A 26971-nucleotide genomic window follows, 5' to 3' on the forward strand; every position below is an offset into this window, starting at 1 on the left:
CCATTGCTGACAAGCGGCGTTTTTACGCTTAGCCATAAGACGAAGAGGGGAGATTGGGGGGGGGGGGGGGGGAGACGGTGTGTAGTTTATTAAAAGGACCGCGGGTCCGAGCATATTAAACATCCAACATTACATGCGACTAAGAAAAAAAAAAGCTTTTGCTCGTAAAAACGAATAGTCTAGCAAAACAAACAGTGAGAGACGAGACGCATGAAAATATATACCGTAACCCCTTTTTCGGGGTAGTAAGAAAGAACAAAATATATATATATATATATATATTTACGTAAAAGAGGGGAAATTTACTTCTTTTTTCTGCTCATGAGGGAAAAGTTTAAAAAGAAGTCGGCATGGTAGAGTTTTAAAAATAGATTAATGATAATAAGAAAATTCAGTGGGGGGGAAATTGGCTTTAGATAATGACCCTAACCAGCCCATTAGCTGTAGCTACGGGTGTTCTCTCTCTTATTTTTTTTTCATCCCACCTTCTCCTCTTCTTCTTTTTGAATATTATCTTTTTGATTTAAATGAAATTTCTTGTACAAGAAAAAAAATTGCTAAAATGTAATTACAACGTCGTCTGCTTTGAAAGTTAACTCTAGAAGAGAAAACAGTTCGTGCTTTAGAACGAAAATAGACCCTCATTTATAGTATTTAAAGCAGTTGTTTTTGTGGTCATGTTTGGAAACATTGTTGATTTAAATCTCGTGTTTCTAAAAAAAAATACATTAGCCCAATGACCCAGTATCGGCTTAGACATAGCAAAAAAGGGTAGCGGGTGCGACCCACCCAGTGAGCACAGCAGAACCCGTAAATCCTCTTCGTTAAAAATCGGAAAAGCTTAAAAAAAAAAAAAAAAGATTTTGGATTTTAATGAGTTGACCCCCAATTGCTGTTTGCTTTTTCTTCATCATCTACGGAACTATGGAAAAGAAGCAATTAACTAACGAATCGGATCGATTTACGATGGAGCCAATCGGCGCCTTTTTTTTACGTTCGTTCATGTATCCAACATTCTTTTTCAAAACAAATCCAGTGGTAAACCGTAACGTGTGTCATCACAAAAAAGAAAAAAGCTTTTGAAACGTCCGAGTGTTTGCAGGTCCTGAAATCATGCAACCAGGTGCATTTTGAATCTCTGCCTGGCAACACGTCACTTTGTTTTTTGAGAAGGCAGACAGGCAGCGCCACCGCCACTCGCCACCATAACAAACCCCCGAACCAAACACTAAACTTCGTCCATTCGTCCTTGGGAAAAAAGGCAACCGAACTCGTTTTCCACGTTTCCCCTACAGGTTATAAAAACAAACTCGATTTTACAAAGGGGCCTCAACCCGTTCGATTGTGTCTTTTATGATTTCCTTCGAGGGATTCGTAAAAAAAAAAAATAACAAATCTTGATGTGGCCATCGAAGATGAGAATAGAGAGAAGCCCTCGTCCGTGATTCTCTCTCGTTTTTGTGATAACCAAATGGGAACTTTTTTTTTCTATAGGAAGCGTTCACAATACAACCTTCGAAAATATCCTCCCCCCTTCTCGCTCTCTCATTGTTATATATTTATTTTTTTCGTTCGGAAAATGTTAACCTTGATCTCAAATCACTGCCAGTAGAAAAAAATGGGGTTGTTCAGAATTCAACACCAGCGTGAACGCGTTGCTGCTGCTGTTTGTGTGTATATGCCAGTATAGCACCACACACACTACTAGTATTGAGTGTGGTAAAAACTTCGGCTGGCCCATGTGTTATCCATCATCTTCTTAGCGCATTTTTCTTGAGCCTTTTTTTTTCAAGTGTTTTATTTTTTTTTTTTCTTCTTCTTCTTTCGTTTTTATCCCCCCTTCCGTTAAGAAATAAATAACAGTGCCCATGCTGTACATTCGAGCCGTGTCTGGAAAAGATGTTGTCTGAGTGGTTTCTTGTTTATAAAAGATCTCCGTCTCTTTTTTTCTACACGCTTAACACTCAACAAACCATACGGGCTGCAGTTGTAATAAGTCCGGCCCCTCCATATGCATATTTAGGGCCTTTTTCTTTCTATGGACACACCGGAAAATAGAATAAAAGGACTGTCATATCCAAGACAGTCGGAAAGACATCGGGAGAGGTTGACATCAACCTGCTGACATTTCTCATGCAGCGTGCAAAGAAGAGAGATTTCAAAAAAAAAAAAAAAATATATGTGTTGGATAGATTTCAAGCCGTTGGCTGTCATCCGCATAAAAGAACTTCTTTGGTTAAAGTCCTCGCCTTAAAATAATGTAATGGATAGGCATGTCGGTTGAAAAAAAGGAAATTTCGATGGAATCGTCTTTCTGTTGTGACCCATAACCGAGAAGGAACAACACAGAAAAGAAGAGGGTTCCCTTTTTTTTTTTATTGCAGTATGTCTTGCGTGTCTTGGTTGGGGGAAACAAAAAATCACGTTGCCCCAGGTGATGAAACATGGCTCACGTTTTCCTTATCTTCTTTTCAAATGCAGGCAGGGGAAGAGAGTAAACACTAGTTTTTCATTCTTTCTATCTTCTTCTCTTTCTGTTTTCGATTTCGGTTCCGAAGAAATTAATTCCAACAAAATATGTTTCGAATATTATGTTTTGTGGTTAAGAGTGGTTCTAAGATGGTCAAGACAAAACAGGGGGGAACGAAGCATAGCAGAGTTGGATTTCGTCTCCACCAGATGTCCAATATTTTTGTTCGTGTTGCGACGAGTTGTTGAACCGCCTTTCTCGGCGGGAAAAGTTGCGTTCACCTTTCGACCGTTCAGTGGCCTCTTCACGCTGCTGCACAGACCCAGGAAAAGAAAAAAACAAGAATTTTGTTCATCCATTCTCTTGTTTTGTTTTTCTTCTTAAAAAAAAAAAAAGAAAAAATCCTTTAAACCAGTTGCTGTCGCTCGTTCTCCTTGAGCACTAAGCAGAAAACGGGTGTTGATCCCGGCCAACTATTGCACGCCTCCCTTCTTTTATTCTGCCCTCGAGGCTTGTTCTCATCAGCTGCGGTTCGTTACCTCTCAGTGTGTTTCGTTCATTTTCAGCATTTTTTTTTTATCTTTTCAAATAGCTGATGAAAAGAAATGTTTTGTTGCCGATAAGTGTGGTAACGTCTTGACCTTGACCAATACACTATTCACGTTCACGACTTTTCTACATGGAAGAATTTAAAAAATATAAACATCTGCTTGTTGCAGCAATGCTGATTTGATTTCAAGTCATTTGCGTTTGATACCAATTGGTCGGTGTTCTTCGCATAAGCAGGGACGATTGTTGACCAAGAGCTGTTGCGTTTGACCAAAACGAGTTATGCATGAACAAGTCGACGAACCCTTTCTTGTTACAAAACACGAATGATTGAAACCTGTCCAACTGACGTTTTCCTAGGTTTATTACTCAGTTGTAAAGACTAAATCACTGAAATTGGAGAGCAAAGGCTTAAACGTGAAGAGTTTTAGTGGGGTGAGGAGGAGTCGGTTCCAAGAAACCCCAAATTAAACGGATTATTTTCTTTACGGACCTCTTTTTTTTTTCAATGCTGGGAAATGGTAAACAAGTGAGCCAGTTCATTCCGTACCCCCAAAAAAACCATTAACATTTGATCTTATGTGTTTAGCTGATAAACAAATAGTACAAGACATAATCTATTTTCGAAAGATTGATGAATGGATTTGTGTGGGAAGGAATGTCCAGAAACATAAGTGATTCTCTACCACCCAACTCTTTTGAAAAAAAAAAAAAAACAACATACCTGACATTTCTGCAAAAACTGACCGCCAAAAAAATGTTGCCATCCTTTAAAGAAACACTGAACGTTGTGGGTTATGTGTAGGTAGCGAAATCCTCCAGCACACAAACTATTTTTTGGGGAATAGCGAAATCCTCCAACACACAAACTATTTTTTTGGGACTCCCATCTGCGTCTTCTGCTATAAACCCTTTTTTCCCACGTTGCAAAACGTTTTCATGGGAACGAAAACATTTTTTTGTTGTCATTTTTTTTTTACTTCTCCTTTGCAAAAATACAACCCTCCCAAAAAAAATCTCGACCTTATAATGGGACATTCTTTGCCTGTCACAAATCTGTTTTTGACGTTACATTTTTTTTTGTGGTTGGGGGTGAGGATGACCCTTTCACCTAGAACATGGCGCCCCTTCCGACATACTAACAATCCAAATAATTTCTTATTTTTCGGCAAAATCTCCAAAGATTTAATTGAACGTATTTGATGTACATAATTGAAACTTGTTTGAAAATGAAAGAATGTCGTTGGGAACGATCGTGTCATTTTCTTTTAAATCTGATTTGGCAACGTCTCTGATAAAGTTTCTTAAACTGTCAGTGGAATTTGACATTCGCTTTGACATTTTTTCGAATAATAATTCCAGTTCAACTTCTACCATACGAGTCTAGAAAAAATGTTTCTTTCCAAAATAAAAACCCTGAAAATAACTCGATAGGGTTTATTATTATTCAGTCAAGGGACAACTATTTTCTCCCCCTCCCTTTTTTTGGCTTTCTCCTGGACGACAGCTAACCGAGCGAGCAGTAAATCCTGCCGTTCACAGTTGGTGTTTTTTTTTTCTGGGGCGAATGTGTCGAGGATTGTTTCTTGTGTTCTCAAAGTACGATCTCGATCAATGATAAGCAACCCCCCCTCCAAAAAAGAAGTGGGGATCCCAGGGAGTCCCACTGGTGATATTCAATGTTTTGGTGTCCAGGAACCCTTCATCTTTTTTTTTTTTTTCTCTTTGACAGCCATTTCGACCTGATGATGGTTTTGACCTGGACACCAAAGGGAAATGAGCAGACATTGAGCCAATTAAGAGCGCCATGTCCACACACATGAAGCAAAGCGAACCATCACCAAACATTTCTTTTTTTAAAGTAAAAAAGATGATTTCCGTTTGATAAGCGTCACGTTCATCGATGCATCAGCCGACATTTTTCCGACACAACCAGTAGGCGTGACCTTTTTTTTTCTGCACAACGCTATCCGCCGCCAGAGTTCTCCAGTAGGCCAAAGTCGGCGAACTCGATATCTGCCAATTTCGTTTTTTTTTTCTTTCAAACGAGTCAAGATCGGAATGCAAAACTACAACAACCGAGAGAAAAAAGAAATGGCCGTTAAACATTTTTTGTTCAAGTTTCTTGTTGAAGAAAACCATTCTTTCAAGAAAAGAATCACTCTCCAAGAGGGAGAAAGGTTTCGATGGAATAATGTGTTGAGAAAACCCGTTCGACCGTCCGTTTTCCCTTCTTCTTCCAGTTTGAAAAGAATCAAAAGCCATCAAAAGAAAAGAAAAGAACATGTTCGCTTCGAAACACCCTCTGTGTATGCATTCGAAACGACTTTTTTCGGGGTGGTTTTGTATATGTTGGGGTGAAGAGAGAGAAAAAAAAAAAAAGAAACCCACGTGCGTTCTTACTTCCCAACCAAACGTCATCTGAAATTCAAGATGGCCGCGTGTGGCAAACGAATCAACTGTAGGTTTTTTCTTTTTCCAAACCCTCCCTCCCTACAGTCTATAGAACATTTGCACTCCACCCACTTGTATTCTTTCGTTGGGCTCTTGACTTTTGTGGTCTAAAATTACACAGAATTTTTTTTTCTTACAAGATGCAACACAACCAAAGCGGATTTTTTTCTTTCTCGGCGGCTGTTAACGTAGGAAATAAACCTCCGAAAAAAGGGGGGGGGGGGAGGCCTTCTTTCTTCAAGAAGGGCGAGAGTGATATGAGTCACTCCTTTTTGCGTCTCCTCCTCCTCACACAAGAAACGACGGGCACGCGTCCAAAAACATATGGGGAATTTTTAGATTTCTTTTTTTTCTCTCATAAAAGAGGAGGAATACACCGCCGCTTCATTAAAAAAACTGGAATAAATTATGAATTCATAAACTTTCGTGTTATTTTCTTCGTCTTCTCCCGTATCTAATCGGGAATGCAGCAAATGAGATGCACGTGAAGTTTTTAGGTATAAGAAAAAAGGGTACTTTTGATTACTGAGCCGCGTGTGCGTTAGGGCCAAACCGAAGGAACCTCGTAATTCTTTAGCAACAGATTTTTGGGGGGGGGGGGGGGGGGGGGGGGGGGGGGGGGGGGGGGGGGGGGGGGGGGGGGGGGAGAGGAAAAAAGAAAAAAAAAGAAGATCTATCACCTGAGAGATGGGGGCGTTCGTCTGTCAAGACCCCCTAGCGGAATAGGGAGGAGTATGCTTACTTATGGGGATAACGTGTGTGTGTATGTGTACGGTCCCTATCTGTCGTGTTTTGAGGGCTAAGCACAAAACCACGTCCACTACACTTAATTGCACTCATCAAACATCAACGTTTTGATGTTACGTTTGCTCGTTTATTGAGCATTTTCTCTCTCCCCTCCTCCTTAAACAAAAAAACTCATGTGTCTCTTCCTACCTTTTCGCTGTAAATTGTGTGTCTAACATTATAATATATCCACGTAACAACCATATGGTTAAGAGAAAAAATCATATTTTTTTTTTTTTTGTAATAAAGATGATTATCCATCTAGGCATTCAATCTTACGAAAGAACAAAAATTTACATTTTTTAAGGCTTGAAAAATATTCATAAAAAAAGGCCGGGAATAAATAACATTCCTAAAATATAAGATGATACCGGATTTCGAATCCAGCTTTTACCTAAAGGATTTTTTTTTTCTTAACCGACAAGAACTTTTTATGTAGTAGGGTTGATTTTTTTAGAAGATAATAAATTCTTTTTTTCTCCAGCTCGTTTTTCGTCTAACAAAATCCCCAGTCATAAAACAGACGAAGAAATATTTTTTTTCTGGGAGAACTAGAAAACCTGGTTAGGGTATTTTTCTTTTAAAAGACTCGTTAAAAAAAATAGAACTTAGGCTCCATCGTATCCCTGTCTAGCAAAACGCATTTTAATGTCTTACGTTACGTCAGTTTAAGAGGGGTTCAAAAAAAGAGCAGAGCGGATTAAGTCCTCTAATAGGACCCTCTTATCGGTTTATGTTTTAAAAAAAATATTATTAAAAAAAAAAGAAAATTTCTTGCTTTTTATAGTCTCGTTCGGGAGGTCCTTTCGAGATTGAGGTCACACCTCAGATACATCTTCTCCCTCAACGATGTTGGATAAAAAAAAAAGAACGAGGATGGATCAATGCCTAAAGGCGACCGCAAACGCGTTGGAGAGTCTAACGTAAAGCTGTCCAACCGAAAAAAAAAAAAAAAAATAGAAAGAGAAAAAATTTACATATTTTTTCAAATGGGCGTCTTTGCATCTACGGCCGTAGAAGAAAAAACATTCAAAAAATAAAACATTACTCGTGCATGACAACCGTGAACTTGCCGACATAGTCGCGGGAAAAAATTGAAAAAAAAAAGAAATCTAAAATCTTAGCTTTTTTGATGGATGTGATAGAAGTGGATAGTACGGTTGGGGATATACACACGAATGCGGGCATAATTACACGGTGCGCAAATCGGATGGAATTCACGGCTGACGCAAGCGTTACCTTCAAATACAGTTATTATTTCCTATCCGTATCCGAAACGCTTATCGATCACCTCAGGTGTGGATAACTTTCACCTGTTTTTTTTAAATTGTTTATGATTGATCGTTGAAACGTTTAAAAACCAAGAGAAAAAATATTATTGGGTTTCACTTTGTTTTCTTTCCCAATTAAAACACGTGTTTTTTTTTTTTAGTCTTGTAAAGATAGCCGTAAAAAAAATATTATTTTTTATTTCTCTAAACTTAAGCAATAAAATGAAAAATCCCGAATTTCAGTTGAAATAAATAAATAGAAAAAAAGGCAATTTTTTATGAGTTTTTTTTTTTTTTTTCAAAACTTACTATATTGGGGGGTTATAAGAAGGCTGAGCAAAAAAGGCGAGAGCAACACCTCGGTTGATTGGAGCTATCGACTCACCTTGTGATTTATGCCCAATTTCATTTTTGGTTTTTCAAAATCTCTTCTCTCGCTGTGTGGAACATGAAACGGAAAGAGGGCGAGCACAGGTGCGGCAAAACGAAAGGCCTGAAAATGACATCATCGTAAGCATAATAAAACTGTCTATTTGGCTAGTGCTCTCCATTTTCTTTCTTTCTTTCTTTCCTTTCTTCTTCTTCAAAAAAGCGATCGATATTTATACCTGAAGAACATAACGTCATCATCTGGATAGGGCGGAGCGAACAGGTGATGACCAAATGGAACAAACTCAACTAAAAAAAATCGGGACATTTGGCGCGCTTCACTTGAAAAAGGTAACAAGAGACTTAGCTCAAAAAGAAGAGGCCGGCCAGTACACACTTGACCATTTGGGTAGCGAAGTAAAAACAGGTCCATTTACCTTTCCCTTCTTCGAACAAACCTGCTGCTTCTGCAGCACGAAGAAGAGAAAAAAAAAAAAAGTTCTTTGCAGCTGCTTCCGTTAGACACCCGTGCTGGCCCTGCTGTTATGGAGGTCAATTTTTATATTTTTTTTTTTTCCCTATCGGACCCAATAACTGGCCCGCTTCCTTCCCCTCGTCTTGTCACCTGCCACCATATGACTCTCGGCTCTCCTATTTTTCAAGTATTTATGTCTTTGTTGTCCACACCTGCTCTTTTTTTTCTTTTCGGAGGGCCTCCACTAAGAAATCGGATATAGGCTAACCTATAGCACACACACACACACACACAAGGTATACCGCTCGCTTCCTATTATTGTTTAGTGTGGTTGTGTTGTTTTGTACAGAGAAAGCCCGCCAAGATTTTTTTTTTCAGTACAGTCGCTATAATGTCGTGAATCTTAACGGGATTCAGATTTATTTATGACGAACCTTTTGATTTAAATCAAACTCTTTTTTTTTTTAAGATGTAACGGTATTGCGAAATCTCAAACGAATGGTGATGAAATGGAGAGCATGGGAAATTATCTTTTTAATTTTCTAAAATGAGTTCGGCTTTTCGTTTGAGAGAAGCGGTGCACATCTTGTTGGTTCAACAAGAATTTTTTTCTTGTTTCCCATCATTTTCAAGAGAGAATAAGTTGCAGTTTAAGAATTTTTCTTTTATGGCTTATTATCCCACGGTAACATTCTTGCACTGGAAAGAATTTCATGATAAAAAAAAAAAGGCCGCGGCTCAGATTCGATTAAATGAAGTAAAAAAAAAAAAGGTATTCTTTCTTTTTTTTTTTTAAAGAAAGGTATATATGCAGAGTATTATATATAACCCCAGTTTTCTCTTATCAATGAAGAGGATCCGTCCAAGAATTTTCGATCAAAAAAAAAAAAAAAAAAAAAGACTGGGATGGATTGATAGATTCTCCTCCCCATTCCGGTTGTATGAGTTTCAAGTCAGCAAAAAAAAAAATGGATATTATAAAGATGGAAGAGGGGAAAAAAAAACACGGTACGATTGGGAAAAAAAAAAAAAGAAAGCGAGTTCCAGTCGATTAAATCAAAGACATTCTTTCATCTGTTTGAAGAGCAGGTGTGGTTGGTTTCTTCTCTCTCTTTGGTGGTAGTTGTTCTTTTTCTACCCCTCAAAAAAAAAAAAAAAAAAAACACATCCAAGTCCATCATACGTTGGAGGCTGGGGATTGTTTCCAGCCGAAAATATTTTCCCCTCTACTTCAATGGCCATCAAAAGGTAATTCATCTCTTTTGTTGGATGTAGTAGTAGCAAAAAAAGGGGGGAACAAGATGGCGAAGAATAGAAAGAAAAAAACGGAAGAAAAGCTTTTTTTCAAGTTAGCTGTGACTGATGACGCGTTGAAAATCCCCTAGATCAGCTCTCTCTCTCTCATTTTCACCGGAAGAATACCTATAGATCTATTTTTTTTTTTTCTATACCACCCCCACCTTCCACTTTTTTATTTGAATAAAACAGCTCCCGGCAGGACATCCCAAAAACGTGTACATAGTTTGTGTGTGTATATATTGAAAGAAAGGGCCCTGGAGCATTGACACTTTGGCGGATTTCAATAGGGGTTTCAATCACAATGGCGTTCTGTAAAGAATAGGAAAAAAAACGTAGTTGTTAAAAAAAAAAAAAAAATTCATTGTGACTATTTTTACGATAGTTCCGTTCATTGAACAAAACGTGTCCTCTTCCCAATCGATTGTCAAAGGAAAGACCAAACGGCCCCATTTTCGGGGTGCACCTGGTCGTTCTCAAGAAACGCTTTCCATGACCATTAAGAACTTTGAAATTTTTTTTGGTTGATTTCTGAATTGATTGTATTCTCAGTTACGTGATAGATATATATATGTGTATATATAATTGTAAAAAAAAAAAACACTACGAAAACCGAAAGACAAAAAAAAAATACAATTTTGGCAGCACGGAAATATATGAGAGGGGGGGAGAACCACTTGATTGGAAGAGAAAAAACAAAACAAAATTCGAGTGCGAGCGGGGGCTACGTGAAGCTCTTGGTGCCAATGGGGTGAGATCAGATCGAGCAAACAGGGACATCACAGACATTGGACACTCGACGTGCACGAAACACGTCGGGCTCGACACTTTTGGTTTATGACACGTGGTTTTTATTTTTCCCGCCACAAAAAAATAATTAAAAAAAAAAACAATGTATTATTTGGTTAAAAGAATGCGTTCCCCTCCTCCCCCTCTTTTTTTTTTGTTTCCTTTTGTCAAAATTAACATATATACAACAATTTCTAAACAACACGATCGAAGAATAATTTTTTTTTTCGCAAAACTTGGTGGGGATTAAAAAAAACAAACATTTTCTTTTGTCTCGCTTCATTGAGCGCGCGATGGAGAGATCACATGACCTGGACGAAATCCAATTGAGATCAGGCCGAAATTATTCATTTTTTTTTTCTTTTTCCCTCGTGGATTCTTTTTTTTTTTTTTTTTTTTTTTTTTGCTTTCTCATCCAACACCACCACACGCATATATAATTCTATATATATATATTTATATATATATTTATATATAATTTGTTATTTTTCCCTCTGGTGTACATCATGCACGTCCGAGGATGCCTAACAGTCGTTGGAGAGCGAATTCACGTTCGTCGCGCCTGAGGTGAGGACTGCGTCCGCAAGCGTTTGTTGTTAATGGACGACAAGGCACCAGAAGATGTTCGTTTGCGAGGTTGCAGGAATTCTATTTGACAATTAAAAAAGAAAAGAGAAAGAAAACATTAAAAATCATGAACTGTTTTCCCATTGGTCAATTCGAAAAATGGCGCCAAAAAATCAGCCAATAGGGAACGACTCGCAATACAACTCCGCCCACAAGCTACATGCCCAGACACGTTTGGAAAGTTAGCCCAACGCGTCACGACTACACCTTTTAAATCAAAAAAAAAAAAAAAAAAAAAAAGGGAAGGAGAGATACCGGGATTCTTTAAAAATAAAGAGAGATTTCTCAAGGCAGACGTGAATCATAATTCACCCCGTTCTTATTGACGATGGGGTAGGGGAGATGCGTGATCGTCGAAAGAAGATTAGGATAACATGTGTTTGGGGTAGATGTAGCAGGGAAAATTTAAAAATAAGAGGAAGGGGAAGATAAAAAAGAAAACCTCGTGTCTGCTGGAAAGAAAATGAGGGGAAGAAATGTGGGGGGGGGGAGAGTTAAGGGTTTGAGGGTGAACACCTGCACCTCTTTCTCCCCCTTCTTGGAAGGGGTCGCGTCTTCCTTTCCCATAAAAAAGAAAAAGAACGGCGGGTTTTCAAGAGGGGAAAAAAATATATTAATAAAATTTGAACCCCAGACAAGAAAAAGAAAGGCAGACAGTGTGTGAGTCACAAACCCGAAAAAAAAAATAAAAAGATAATTCTTCTCCCCCCCCCCTTAAATTAATAAAAAAAAGGGGGGATGAAATTGTGTTGTGATTTTTACCTGTAATTTGCGATTGGCGTAAACGAGTTGGTGAAACGGGATCGTGCGTTTCCACGCGGTTGCATTGCGGTTCGGCGGGTTGCCATTTGAATTGGCCGTCCATGGGCTGTTCGCGGGCAAAGTCAAAGTTCCAACGCTGCGAGTCGGTTTCGGTTTGGCGTTGGAGCTCGGCGGCCGCCTGTTGCAGGGCTTCCTCCGGCGACGACGGTAAGCCAAACAGGCATCGTTTTACCCGTGACAAACAGCCCGTGTTGGGCACAATCCGCGGTCGTCCACCGCTGCTACCCAAACGGGTATACGAGGGCAACATCATCCTCACGTCGAGCGAAACGGGAGCGGCAAGAACTCGGGTACTCATGGCGATTGGTGGCAAGCGATTGATGTAAAACAATTCCAAATTCGAGGGCGAAAAATGGCGCCTAGTTACATGCACACACATACACACCACACACACACTTTTAGTGGGATATGTTGTCAGTCTCCTTGACTATTTTTTTGGATGTAACAGATCACACGATTTTTTTTTTTTTTCGAAGAGTTTTGAGGTGAAGAAGATGAAAAAAAAAATCGGATGTCCACCCAACAAAAAACCTTGTACACTCGGCAGAGGTCTAGCGTCTTCTGAAAGCTTTTTGGCCTTACACACGCCGTTACTACGACGGTACGACGCATTTACTACGATGGACCTCCCGCTCATGGCGTTGAAAGCACTCGACCAATCAGATGGCAGCTTCGTGCGCGCCAATAGCAATTCGGCTTTAATGGCGCTTCAGGTTCTTTTTTCGAGCGCGTTCCCTTACATATCGATATATGTATAATGAAGTGTACTACACGGCATTGAACTCGAAAAATCTGAAAACATTTTTATTTGCTTAATCTGATCACCGTAGATTTTGACCACGTACAACTGAATTTCTTCTGCAGCAAACATTTTCATTTGGTACCTCAAAAAATGACCAAGAATTCTATTAGGGATAACTTGGATTCGTTTCCAATTGACGAACGTTTGAGTCTGAGTTTAGTTGGGCCAGAAAAAAAAATATAGGCATATATTTTGCTTTTTTGAAAAGTGTGGGGCCCTAGAGCTAAAGCGCGTATTCTTTTCGACCTTGAAGCTCTGCATCAACTCCACCCTCCGCCATGCTTCTATTTTAGTAACGCCATCTGTCGGCGGCAAATAACACTTCGACACACTACAGAAACCATTTCGAACTCGTTAGTATCGTAAGAGGGCAGTTCAATTTGGCGCCTTACATAACAATCTATGACGTCAAAAATTTCCAACGATTGCAGTTCTGATCCCGTTCATGACTGGTAAATTCAACTGAATTCAAAATTAATGCAGCGCCGGCAGAAAAAAGAAGAAGATGAACGTGGTACGTTGATAATGAAACATGGGAAACGAACCAACGAGTGAACAAGGATAACTGATGAGGTAAAAGATAACAAAATAAGGCTGTTCAAATATAAGCGAGTGGGAGTCTGTCTGTCTGTGTTCTGATCGGTCAGTCGAGTGTCAAGTTTGGGGGGAAACAAATGGTTTCTTTTATGTTTTTTAAGGGGGATAATGGAAAGGGGGGGCATATACAAAACATTAAGACAGTGGGTACCCCAAAAAAGGGTATACATATATACAATAGAGTTTTTCAGAAAATAAAAAAAAAAACCCCTTCTTCTGTTTTATTCTCTTTCTCCTTTTCTTTTTTGTTTAAAAAAAAAAAAAGAGGGTTGGAGGAACGGCTGGGCGATGATTTGGAAACCTCCCTCCATCGCGTCCATCTCGGAAAGCTTCTCTCCGTCTAGACGGAATCGGAATGAGTTAAGAGACTTCAAACCAAAAAGGTCCTATGCACACGCACACACACAAATACACACTCGACATCCATCCAAGACATACGTACAAAAAAAAAAGAACCCAATATAACCTTACGACCTCGTGTTGTAAAATTCAAATTTCTAATGAACGTTGTCTGTTTTAGACACGATGGCTTTTCCTTAACAAAAAAAAAAAATGAATAGCTATAGACATAAACAAAAGAGAAATGAAATGAAATTTTCCCTTTAAAAAATGCCTTTTTATACATTGCGTGTTTATGTACAATGGTTTTTTTTTATCCCGTTGTTCCAGGCATTTTTTTTTTTGTTTTCAGATTCTATATATGGTTAGAAGAAATACGAGAGATTGGAGGCTGTGCGATGTAAAACGATCTCGATAAGGAAAATAGAAAAGAAAAAAAAATGGAGAAATGATTTTATCTGATAACTGTTTAGAACGCGGAGATGAATCTTGCAGATATGGCAACTGCGTATAGGTGATGAAGAGGAATAACACATAGAACAGATGCAAGGAGGATCGTGTGTGCGGGATGCTGCTGGTAGTTTTCAAATTTTATCCTCCATCCATCATTGGATCGTTTCCTGTTCTTCATCCGGCCCTTGTGTCAACTGGGCTCGACCCAGTGTTGAGAAAGGAGGGCAACAAAAACATCCGGGAGGTGTCCGCAAGGATCAACTTACCCTCATGTCGCAGCGCGTGTTCAGACTCCGCAAATAGAACATCGACAATTGTTTTTCTCTGACACAAAAAAAAAACAACACACAGACGTTGAAAATAATAAAAAAAAGGACATCTCTGCTAAAAGAAAAAATCCGCACCCGCTGTTTTATGAGCCGGAATTAGAAGCGGGCGCGAGCCGTTACTTCCGTATCGACCAGCTGACCGCATCTGTGACGATGATTATCGCTTCGGTTCCAGTCCCTTTCTTATTTTTTATACATTCGTGTGAATTGTATCAGATTTTTTTTTACCTATCTCTCCACTAAGGTTAAATGATCTAATCTTTCTTTTTTTGTTTTTTTCCCATCTATTTTTTTTTTTATGCGTGCGAGAGCCCCAAACGAAATGGCGCCTATACTTAGTAGGGGGTCGGAGCTTTTAAATCGGCCCCCTCTGACACGAAGGGTTGTAAAAAAAAATCTTTTGGGCTGGCTGCTGCCAACCCGAAAATAATCAATAAATAATGTGTTATTTATTCAAGTATTTTTTCTCCCTTTCAAAATTCTCATCTTCTCCCCCCCCCCCCCCAACTCTTTTCTGTTCAGAGCCTGTGATGCAATTGGCATTTCTAATGACATCACATAGTACTCATTTCTACTGGTACAAATGGTAACGCACATCTGTACTAGTAATGACGTATCTTATGAATAAACGCGAGCACGTCCCACTTCGTTAAGTGACGGTAACGTACCCACCGGTTAGGATGTGTTGTAATCACACACACACACACACAGAGAAACGAGAAAAACGGTACATTTTCGTTGAATATTCATCGACATTAGCAGATCGGTATTATATTTAAAAAAAAAAAGAATATATGTATACGTACACAATCTAATGACATGAATCGAGAATGAACCTTCATTACGAACCGGGCTATTATTGCATTTAGGGGGCCAGTCTTAACATCTAAAGAACATTTGAAAAGAAACGTTTTGGCGTGATAGACTAGCGCACTCAAGACTTTGACTGCCGCAATCTTATTCGCGTGTTCTTCGGGGAGAAACACCCATTTTTGAAAGTGATTTTTAAGCCATCTTGTGCAAGAACTAATAGATAAAAAGAAAAAAAAAAAAACTTAAACCAATACCCTTCCATTAGCTGCATCCAATCTTGTTGTAAAGCGCCAAAGAGGAAGTCCCCCCTTTTAAAAATAAAAACAAATGCCGATTGAAAAAGAGAACCGAAAAAGATTACAATCACGATGTGCGGACTCGGTGAACAATGAAACTTTGATTTTACGACGAGACAAGAGCTCTTTCTCTTTCGTTGATGGCCCCTCTTTCTGTGTGTGTTGTTGTACACAAAAACCACAAAAGCCTTATTAACTCGAGGACAAAAGAGTCTTTAAAAAACAAAATCTATTTTTCTTTTAAAGGAATGTCTTGTCTGCCACAGGTGAGAGACATGTCTATACAAGATGTTGAAAAAATAAATGTTAAAAAAAAAAAATCCCATCGACTTGTCAAAACAGAATTTGAACGTCTACAAGATTCCCTCAAAGATAATATCACCTACATTAATCGCATCAAGCATATATTTTTTTTGGCAAAAATTTAGTAATGTAAATAATAGGCTTTTGCTTACATCATTGCTCACGAGAGATTATTCCAAATCCCAAAAAAAAAAAAAATTCAGTTGAAAGGCAACGCCCAAATAGCTCCCCCCCCCTTACTCCTTGAAAGTGTGAGACTTCCATGATAGAGCGTTGCTTTTTCTTTTCAATTGAGATGGATTTGATTGATCCCGCGTTTTCATCATCCTTGTATATACACACACGCAGTGTAAAACTTGTGCTCAAGTGGATTTTTTTTGTTCTTTTAAGCCAAACGCATTTCAAACTGAGCGGCAGGTCACCTGCTGACATGGACGATGGGGGTGTTCCTTCGGTCGTGCGCCATCTTAAGTCTTTTTTTCAATCTGATGCTGTTTTTCGTGGCCCCCTTTTTTTTTGTGGTCCTCCGGAATTCGAAGATATGATGGATGGCTTTGTATGTGTATACCTCCGGTGGAGTGCAGCTTCTCTCTTTATTTTTTTTTTTTAGCTAAAATGGTTTTTAGCGGCCGAAGAGAGAGAAGGGGGATCTATCTGTTTAGCAATTTTGCAATAATATGCGTTGGAATGCATGGACCCCTTTGTTGTTATTGTACACCCTTAAAGGTTTTTTTGCCGTTCGGTTCAATAACCTGAATGATTAATACCTGCATAATAACAACGTTTTTCTTTTAACCTTTACACAAAAATTGTATATGATTTTTGTGTTTTTTTTGCAACGTTTCATTATGGCTTGTTTCCATATGCGAAAAAGCAAAAGAAAGATTATCATAATCCTATTGTTCTAACCGAGTTTGGGTATACTAATAAATGAAAAAAAAAAAGTGAATGGGTGGGCTGTAAAATGGAAACAAAAAAATTGTTGGTTGTACAGCATCTCTTTTTTTTTTTTCCTTTTTACGACCACCTAAACGCAAATTTCCATTTTGATGTTATTGCATTCGCCTTTCTTGCATAATAAATTCAGCCAACTACGTAGTGTAGACTATTATAGCGACATCAACATACCACAGCTTCTCTCTCTTTCTTTGGTTAAATGGGAATGCCAGCCGTCCTCTCAAAATGTCCCGTACTCGACACAACAACAACGAAAGAAATCAGCAACGAATGTTCAAAGTTAACGAGATTGGGCAGCAGGGGCGTTTTCCCCATTTTTTTTTTTTCGAGAGCCCCCGCACATGTTCAGGGGAGTCATTTACTCAGCAACACTTGAAATGATGATGTTACACTCCGTCCTCAAGGGCTACACTCTTTTAAAATGCTGTGCCAAAATATCTTTGTAAAGATAAATTTTTAGATGAAGCGATTTCTAACCCCGGCCCTATTTAAAAATGCACTTTAACAAAACATTTTTTAACGCTATCAATGGCAAACAAGCGATTTCGTTCGTATTTTCCCAGGCCCCGATAGAGTATATCCTTACCATGTAATCAAGTCAAAATTCTTAGTTATTTGATTGTTTAAAAAAAATTGGCCTTCCCTCCCACAGTTTGGAAATAACAAAAAATGAGGATGTGCAGTTCTTATTTTTTGCGCTATTGGTTTCTAGAGGAAATTCTCTAAATGTCAATACATTAAGCCGAGCACAGTCTGATGGATTGGGGCGAGCACCAACGGAGCTGAAGCGCGGTGAGTGATCTCACCTCTCAGGTGCGATTATAGGGCCCACAAGTCTTCCTCTTCTTGCAGTGTGGGTGTGTGGGGGGCTTGTGGTGCATACACCACGGGTAATAGGTCATAGTTCACCTTTCTTTCACCTGGGAATTTCAGTTCGACTTTTCCCACACACTTTATTTTCGATACAACTTGTATCCCGCCCTTGGATGGTTCGCGTGTTTATCCAATCTATAAACACGCAGCGCACGTCCCTTATAGATGCCAGACATAAAGAAGGTCGAATCAATTAGCCTTCAAAACAGGAATAGGATATATTGTATTGTACCGTGTATAACACGAGTTATTAATCGATGTTTCAAAAGCCGTCCTTTTTTTTTTTCTTTCTTATGTTAGACGTCGATTTCATGTCGGACGGATGTTCCAGCGGATCAATTGAGTGTAGAAACATGTTTTATGACTTCTTTAACGGCTTTTTGCGCGTGGAAAGATATATATATACCTGGGGTAATCAAGACTGAAAAATACCGCATCCGTAGCCAATAGGCTTATGTATTTATCTTTAATGACTGTAACATCGTAATGGAGCTCGAGAGAGCTTGTCCGACAAACCCTCTCTAGTCGTTTCATTTCTCATTTTTTCCCACCATCAACTCGGATCGAATCGAGAGTGACGATGCCTTCTAGCTAATTTGCATGTGAATGGCGTGACGGCTGATTCGGTCGACTCTCAATTAAATTGAGAAAAACGATTCATAGAAGCAACGGGGCAAAAAAAAAAAAGCGTTAGAGGGGGACTACATTCTCTTTTTATTCACGTATTCTTTGTGAATGCCATCATTTATAGACCACACGTGAAGATCCTCGCAAAAAAAAAAAGTGAATTGAAATAAATAGACGCATATGAAATCGACAATCAAAAATGGATGGAGATTTAAACAACAGAGAGAGACGAAGAATTTGAAGCTTGGCCGAATCAAAATAGCAATGTGACATTTCGTTTTCAAAGGGGCGGTGTGACACCTGTATGACATTTCGCTGGTGATCGATCAGTAATGCGATATCTAGTCTGCCAATCGATCATTCCCCTTAAAGCCAAAAGAAAAGTCAACCGTGGGAAGAGAATGATTTATACGTGAAAAAAAACTATACGAAATGCCAAGCGTGTAGAAATATATAGAAGTGAAATATCATAGAGCATGTCACCAAGCGAAACAAATTCCCGAACTATTTCTCCAATGATTTCCTTTTTCTTTGGGAGCGGGGGAAGGACAACTCCGTGCCGGTATCACGGAATTTCATCGTGGCCACGATCTTGCCCCCTCCGATTTCCCTATCGGCCGTTTTTTGCCGAAGACGGCAACAAACAATGAGAAAAGCCAAACGCCAAAATAGAATAGAAACAAGAAAATAGCAACCTGCTGACTTTGCGCGATGGTGAGCCAACCGATAGAGACAATCGATTTTTATCGCATCCTCCCCCCAAACAAAAAAAAAAAAAAATCACGATTTATGGTCCGCCGCGTGCGTTTCTTCCTTACCCATCCTATCGTTTTTCTTTCACGATGCCTCTCGCTTGTTCAGACACGCCAGATATTCGAAACTTCTTCTTGCAAACACAGACTCGTATAGTCATTCGATAACAAATCTGGAAAGAAGAAGAAGAAGATTGCATTCGAATGATGTGAACGAGTGAGTGTTAACGCAGTAGCTTTACGAAATGCGCTACACATTTTTGGAACAGAAAAAGAGCTTTTTTTTTTTCAAGGACCTATATCAAACAAGTTTATAAAAAAGAAAAAACCTTAATTTATCCTTGAATGTCGGGCACACGTGTATTGCATCAATTTCTCCCAATGATTCATTCGAACTGTGCCCTTTTGTTTTTGTTTACCTTATTCGTTTACGTAGTACATCAATTCAAGTAAGAGGGGGGGGGGAGTTAGTTTGTATGTATATATATATAAATAGCAGTTTATTATTCACGGCTATAACCCCCTTTTTAAGACGATAGCCAACTTGTTTTTAACTGATAGTCACCTCATTTATAAAGAAGTTTGTGAGCCATCGTCGCGATTGTTCGTTCAACTCACCTGTTAGAAACCGAACAGGTGTTTGAAATCGATGGAAACACGATGTTGTCGATTTGACCCTTTGAATAAATCAAGATTTCTTCTCCCTTTTTTTTTTTTTTTCCCTTCAAACTATTGCAAAAGTGTTTTTCGATCTTGCTCAATAGCGTCCATCGCGGTGGGAAAAACATGTTGCAATTTACAGTGCCTTTTAAAGCTCTGCCACTACGCACATATCAGAAAACGCATTTCAAAAGAAATGAAAAAAAATTTGCAATTTAGGCCTTTCTCTCTATCTCTACCCAACCACAAAAAAATGTTGGCAAGCACGTCAAAACCGGAAAGAAGTGATCTCATCAGCAACAGTATAACATAGTCCTGGAAGCGGCAGACAGATCGGAGATGCAAAGTGGCATGTGAATAATAAAAAGCCCGAAAAAGAAAAAGAGATAACCTTCGCTTTATGAACCAAAACTTGAATGGACAGCAACTAGCCGAGGCCATATACCTCCGGAAAAGAATGTTTTTGAATATCTGCCAAAAAAAATAAAAGGTGCAGCAACACGAGGAGGGGGGGGGGGAGAGAGAGTCTTGTTGCTGAGGTACGCAGAATTTGCAAATCAAATGGCTTTAAAAGGACCGGAGCGTCCCAGTCCTATGGGAACTTTTTGCGCTCAACGAAAACAACTCGCAAGTGAGTGTCTATCTAGTCAGGTTTTTTTTTTTTTTTGTAAGTGTATACATGCACATATACACACCCAATCCGTGTTAAAAAAAAAAAAAGAAAGAAGTGAGTTCCATTGACACAACAACAAGAAAGAAAAAAGCCATTTTCCCCAATCGTTTTGAAAAGATTTGCAATTGTAATGCCGACGTGAACATATAAGGGCGTACAAGAAAAAAATTGGCAAATTCCTTGGGCGCAATCGATCCATCTTTTCTCGTTTCCTCCAGCACAGGATATCTCTCTATAATATCAACATTTTTTTTATTTATTCTTTTTTTCTTATAAGACTCTATGCGATGTGGGGCTCGACTGGCAAAGTGATGCATCGGCAGCTATTAACTTCTTTGGCTTTTTATTATTATGATTATTTTTGCAGGTGTCTACTTTGGGGCTTTGGAGAAAAATAAAAGCGGGATACGTTATTCAGCTGGCCTTTTTCTTTTTTGCATAACATTAGCTAATATGAAAGAGCTATAACCAATCAGCGTGTCGACTCTATTAGCAGACGAAAACATTTCTTTGAACGTCTTTATATTTTTTTTTGTAATAGATAAACAGATGTCTGTTTGATTGTTAAGAAGAAAAAGCATCGATTAAATCAGATACAATAAAAAAAATTGTGAAGCGTGCCTCGTGTAATTTGCGCAGTAACGCATCGATGCGGGTCTTCGAGAATCACAATCCCGCAATCTTTTGTCATCTGTCGTACGAGTTTCCAATTTCGAAGAGGGGGAGAAGGACAAAACAGGAAGTCGATCGGCATTAAAACCGTTTTCTTTTCCGATAGTTTAAAGGGAGAAGAAGGAAATGAGTCGGTAATACAAGACGTTTCGGCAGTGCCAAACAACAGACGTTTAGCATATGTACAGCATACGTGACGGGTCATCCAAACAACACACTTTGTGTGTGTGTGTGTGTATACACAATATACAGCTAAAAAAAAGAAGGAAGGGGCTGTGTGCGGGCATCTGATAACCTATCCCATTAAGCTGCTGCTTCCTTCCAGTTTATTGAGTTTGGTGAAGAAGCCAAACAAGATCTGATAATCATCCCCTCTTCATTTTTTTTTTTTTGCGTTAAAAAAAAAAAAAGGGGGAGAACGTTATAACAAGACTCGTGATGATGATGATTAAACGGCTGGGTTTGTTTTGATATTAAAATATCGATACCATCAAGCTGGGTGATTTGTATACACATTTGAAATCATTCTCTGTGTGTGTGTGTGTATGTCTATTATCTTGAAATGCGACAGGAATGCGTGAAGGTGTACACAACGGATGAATAAGGACGAGTTCTTTTCTAGTGGTTTAAGGTGTCAACTTTCTTGGGATGGAAAATAATAAAAAATTTGTGGTGGAGACTAGAGGAAAAAAGAAATGTTTTGTGATTGGCCAACAGACATTTGAAAAAGTGGGGAGGGAGGAAAAATATAAAAAAAATAATACTAAAACTTTCAGGTATATATTCAATGACCTCTGACACGCTACACACGCTGACACACCCAGGTAAGAAGATTTTCATGAAAAACAAAATTTGTCTTTTGAAAAAAAAAATAAAAATAAAAATGTTATTTTAAAATTTCGAATCGATGTGGACGCGCGTGTTGTCAAAGGTTAAGAATCTCACCCCTACCAAAGGGGGTTCGAAGAAGGGGGGGATTTATGGTAAGGCTTTTTTTTTCTTTCCAGCACCAGGGTGGGCATTTGCATAATCAAGGTCAAGGTTCCCCAACAGCATCCTCCCTCCGATTCAATGCGACAGTCAGGAAAAAAAAAAAAAAAAAAAAACTCTCGATCATCTCCCCCCCCCCCCCCCTTCTCTAGACACTCGTGTTTAGTGTCACGCCACGCAGTGAAAGTTTAACGAACTTTTTAATCCGGAAATAGAAGTCCAAAGATTCGGGAAACCCGTATCGTAATTTTTTTCGTTATCATTTCCACATTTAAAAAGAAAAAAACCGTTGGGCCTTGTCTTCTATTTTGCATCGTCATGTTTGTACATCCTCCAGCGAAAGTGAACACAAACGTTCGGGTGGGGAGGGGGGGGGGGACAGATGGAACTAAGGGCATTTCATCTTTACGCTTTAATTTGAGTCTGAAAGAAAGATCAACGAACCAGTGATTCAAACCTACATTGTTTTGTTTTTTCAAATACAATAGATGCGTGAGGGGCAAACGTTACAGTGTCGTCAGTCAGTCTGAAAAATAGGTCGACCAGCGATGGACCAGACAGTAGCAGACGACGAAACAAAGAGGTCTGGTGTGCGACCGTGACGATCGTTGAACTGCATCCTCGTAATTATTCACGGATGTTTGTCCTTACACCGTCCAGGGGTAGAGAGGGGAGGGGGTATGTGATAATGAGCCAAAGATTAATCCGATTCAATAGGACTCTTTATCACCTGCACATTTTGTTCACAAACTGCTGTTCGTATTGTCTTTATCACCGTATCTATGCCATTCAAAAATAGACGCTCACGTTTGTTAACCCAGTTATTATTTAAGTGATGAGTCAACATGCCCTTACCGTAAAAGGACATAACATTTTTTTTAAAAACTAGCCTTAGTCAATTGCATTGTAACATTTAACATACAAAAAAAAATATGTTTGATGATGCAAAAGTAGACGAGCCTAAAATGGGCATGGCGGTGCTCACAGTAGGGCGTGCGTACTGGCCAAATTCCAAGCAGCCATATGCCAACACCCAGTCAAATTAGACCCCAAAAAAACCAAAAATTGGAATTAAATACAAAAGAAAAACAAATTACAATTGCTAGTTTTATTAATTTTCCATTTAAGACGGGCTTCATAAATACATCAACGACGAAATTTGAGACGAAAAAAAAAAAAAAGAAATAGGGGATCTGGTTGTGTTCTTAAATACATTATCATATATATTATGTATATAAGAAGATAGAAGGTCTCTATAAAAATTATTTTTTGAATATAGAGAACTATGTGGGGTAAGAACGGGACTTTAGGATTTTTTTTTTGAGAGGCCAAGGAATTAAAAATAATAATACGCCTTACACACTGGGACACACACACACACACACAATATTGCATTTGCCGATGGATGACATTTTTGATTGCAATTGCCGATCAAATTCCTATTTTTTTCTTTAAAGATTCGGTTTTTGAGATCATTCACACGGAAAATGCAGACGCGCCAAAAAAATTAAAGTAGGGACCGAGGGGAAATTAAAAGTTAAAAAAAAAAAAAAAGATAAGAAAATCAATGATTGCCCCGAAATAGATAAAGGGCAAAGACTAGAGTGCAATACGTCATTGCGACGCTTTTAAAATGTGAAAGAAGTGCAGGATTGCGAAGAAAATTTGATGGAAGTTAAAAAGAGTGACAGCGTTCAATAGCAAGTGTCATTCTTAAAGCTACTTTTCAGCCAACAAGAGTTGCTGGAACAAAGCGAATCCAGTGTGTCTACATCGTTGATTGCAACCCTCCCAATGCATTATGGAAACGGTTCTTCTCCACCGCTGATCCCATTTTTCATTTCAAGCGAGGAAAAGATTTGCAAACGAACTTTTAGTGGCTCAGTTCGTTGCTGGAAGACGGCAGTGATCCAGCATCGCGGCGTTTCGAATCGTTAAGCTTTTGATTCTTCATGAAATCTGTAATTGGCAAAAAAGATAAGAACATGAGTCACATGTACAACGTTTTAAAAGGCCTTATCAGTTACAAACAAATTTGACCTAAAGCAACGTTCGAACAACTCCACCCTTCAAAACTGGGGGGAAATTTTCCCTTTAACAGCAGATAACGCGAGATGACATCATGCAATCGGTGATGTCACGAGGAGGGCAAAGACTTTTGGCCAAAGATATGAACAAGCAAACAAACACACAGACACGCCACTAAATGCGTGACGCATCTTGAGCCGGCGTCGAACCATTTAAGGGCCTTCTATTTCTTTGGTGTTTCAAGTGATTTTTGTTTTGCCAGACACGAAGATGGGAATTATTTTTTTTTAAGTTGATTGACTTTTTGGAGAGAGAGAGAGAGAGAAAAAAAGCGTGCGGTGTGGATCGGATCGTATTTCAAACCACTCGAGGACACACACACAAATAATTTTATTTTTTTCGTTTAATGCTGAAAAAAGAAAAGGAATAAGCGAGGGTCGCACTTTTTTTTGAATATTTTCTACTGCCAACCCCCTTCTGTCTGAAAAGGGCTAGACACGACCCCGGTGACCTGCTGGCTTTTTTTCCCTAACAGACGCCAGCCATCTTTGCCCATACTCCACCCCCTTCTCACAAGGACGCTATAAAACACACGCGAGTTTCTAAATTTAACCGTTGGGAGGCAACCGAAAACCACCAAGGGCATTGCGATTAAAAACCAAATGTAATTTATTTTTACCTGTGATTTTCGTCTGGTTGACGGAGCGATGATTGTTGTTGATGGAATCGTAAACGTTGTGCGAATCGGTCTTCATCTGTTTGTAGAGAGGAGCAGCAGAATCGACTTGATTATCGATCGGGCGTTTGATACCCGCCGGGGGCGGTAGGGGGTGAGATGGACGATCTGGGAGCGTCATCGTCGTCGGCTGCCACACGTAACGTCCTCGCAGGGGCACGCCGTTCGCGAAATCAAAGTTCCACTGGCGCGTCTGCTCGCGTTGAATGTCGGCCAATTGTCGTTCAACTGTCAGCCGGTTGTCCAAATCTTGAGAGTCTTCTTCGCCATCTGAGACGAAGAGGCGGCGTCGTACAGGTGAGACTTGCCCACGCACGGCCATGTGTGATGAGGCAGAATGGCCACCAACGGCGGCATGGAATCCGTAAGGCATTTGAACAATAGGCATTTTTCTTTTTGTTTTTTTGATTACGTAGAACAAAAATGGACGTCGGTTTCAAGAAATGCTCGAGCGAGAGGGGTGAAAACAACTGAGAACGATTTTTGAAAAATGGTACTGGTAACAAAAAACTTAGAAGGAAGGCTTCCTTCTGGTAGCAACCAACACGACCAACCAAGTCCAACGTTCGCGAGCAACTGACGGTTGTAGAACCCAAACCTCTTGGACAAGGGGGGAGAAGGAAAGGACCGTTGGAAAAAAGAAATGCCCAATCAGTTCAAATCGGACGGTGGGCGGAGTTTCTCAGGCCAACCAATCAGATTTCAGCTACCTTCAGCAGACGCTTTTCGGTTCCCTCTGCTGGTGAACCAGCTCGACCAAGTAACAACGGCGCGGTCATTCGAAACATAGAATAAAAAAATATATATATCGTTAAAAAAAAATGTACAATGACATTCAAATTACCCTACCCTTACATTTCTAATTGCTTTTTAAATAGCCTAAGTGTGTATGCCCCCTCTAGCTAAATGTTACGTTTGTATGGGAATCAAAGTTCATGATTTCAGGAGGGGTTTTTTTGTTGTTACGAAAGTGGCAATTAAAAGATTTTCTTTCTTTTTTTTTTCTAGGAAAATAAAAAAAACTAAAATACCATCGAATGTAAATGTGAAGTAGCTACTGTTGCATGTTGCAGGAGCTACCGGCTCATTTGTCAATGCCCCCTGAGATGAGGAGATGGACATGATGTGCATCCATCACGTGGATTCTCACCATTTCCTCTTCATCTGCCACACTTTGTTTCGTTTTCTCCCCATCCTTGCCCCATCAACAGACACTTTGATGGCCTTCTCGAAAATAAGCAAATGTTTTTTTTTTTTTCGGTTTTGACGGGACTCTCATGGATATCTCACCTGACCATCAACTGCATTTACAATCGTTAACGACCAGAGCGCGCGCGAGACCCCCCCAAGAACTTTGTTTTTATTTTATTTTTTTTATGTTTTATTTTTATTTCTTTTTTTCCGGGTGCTTTTCTTTGCTAGACACCATCTGTGCCTTTTAGTTCGATCATTTTCAAGGGGGGGGTTCAAACTTTGAACAAGAAGAGTTCCTTGGGGCCATTGGAAGAAAACAAAAAAAAGACAACAGCAGGTTGTGGAAAGCTTATTATTATGTTTATATAAATCATAGGGACGCGCGAATGGACTCGGAAGGTCCACACACACACACACACTGTGCAGAGGGGGGACGGGAAGTGGCTACTGGTTGCGCGCATCAAAAAGATGGCGGCTTGGGTGGAAAGTGGGTCGTGTCGACGAGGGGGAGTCTTGAGCATAATCAAGGCTCCTCGAGGCTTCCTTCTTCTTTTCAAATGTTACTCTTTGGTTTTTTCTTTTTTTTCTTCTGAGGGAAAAAAAACGCTGAAAAAATTATTACAGAAATATAAAAAAGAACCTCCCCAGCCAAACAACTAAAAAAAGCTACCGGATAATCGTCGTACGCGTGTGGACTGTTCAGAGAGTTTCTCCTTCCTTTTGTTTGGGATGAGGGGGGGTGGATAATTTGAGCCAGTTTCCAGAGCCACCTAGCGGTGGTCAGTAGGCATCGTGAACGAACATTTTTGCAGTCGTTTCCCTCTGACTTTGTACTCGGATATATATTTTTCCACCGGGCCGAGGGTTTTCCGAAATGACTTCCGTTGCGTCTACAGTCTGTGCTCTCCTTAAGTTTGCCCCCCCCCCCCTTTATTTTCTTATGTCTGAAATTGAAGGGAAAAAAAAGGA

The 26971-nt window shown here is 39.4% G+C and overlaps 3 protein-coding genes across 4 annotated transcripts in view; 1 reads left to right on the forward strand and 2 right to left on the reverse strand.

Annotated features, from left to right (window-relative positions):
* Positions 1–26971, forward strand: part of LOC130685983 (brain tumor protein-like) — a 104105-nt gene that overhangs the window by 56846 nt on the left and 20288 nt on the right. The window lies entirely within an intron of this gene.
* LOC130686070 (uncharacterized) lies at positions 10215–12463 on the reverse strand. The gene is made up of 2 exons (XM_057509364.2): positions 11849–12463; positions 10215–11107 (listed from the first exon to the last, which is right to left on the reverse strand). Exons 1-2 carry the CDS (start codon positions 12285–12287, stop codon positions 11007–11009), a joined length of 540 nt encoding a protein of 179 aa, XP_057365347.1. The 5' UTR covers positions 12288–12463; the 3' UTR covers positions 10215–11006.
* On the reverse strand, positions 23138–25388 carry LOC130685993 (cyclin-dependent kinase inhibitor 1B-like). Its single transcript, XM_057509295.2, has 2 exons — positions 24752–25388; positions 23138–24003 (listed from the first exon to the last, which is right to left on the reverse strand). The coding sequence occupies exons 1-2, from the start codon at positions 25194–25196 to the stop codon at positions 23918–23920; spliced, it is 531 nt and encodes a 176-aa protein (XP_057365278.1). The 5' UTR covers positions 25197–25388; the 3' UTR covers positions 23138–23917.

This window comes from Daphnia carinata, chromosome 2 (assembly GCF_022539665.2).
Source record: "Daphnia carinata strain CSIRO-1 chromosome 2, CSIRO_AGI_Dcar_HiC_V3, whole genome shotgun sequence".
NCBI classification, from domain to species: domain Eukaryota; kingdom Metazoa; phylum Arthropoda; class Branchiopoda; order Diplostraca; family Daphniidae; genus Daphnia; species Daphnia carinata.

Excerpts from the sequence above, each read along its gene's own strand:
- LOC130686070 (XM_057509364.2), bottom strand. The coding sequence starts at position 12,287 with ATGTGTGTGCATGTAACTAGGCGCCATTTTTCGCCCTCGAATTTGGAA. Across the intron at positions 11,108-11,848 it reads ACGCCAATCGCAAATTACAG|AATTCCTGCAACCTCGCAAA; the intron begins GTAAAAATCACA and ends ATTGTCAAATAG.
- LOC130685993 (XM_057509295.2), bottom strand. The coding sequence starts at position 25,196 with ATGCCTATTGTTCAAATGCCTTACGGATTCCATGCCGCCGTTGGTGGC. Across the intron at positions 24,004-24,751 it reads CAACCAGACGAAAATCACAG|ATTTCATGAAGAATCAAAAG; the intron begins GTAAAAATAAAT and ends TGCCAATTACAG.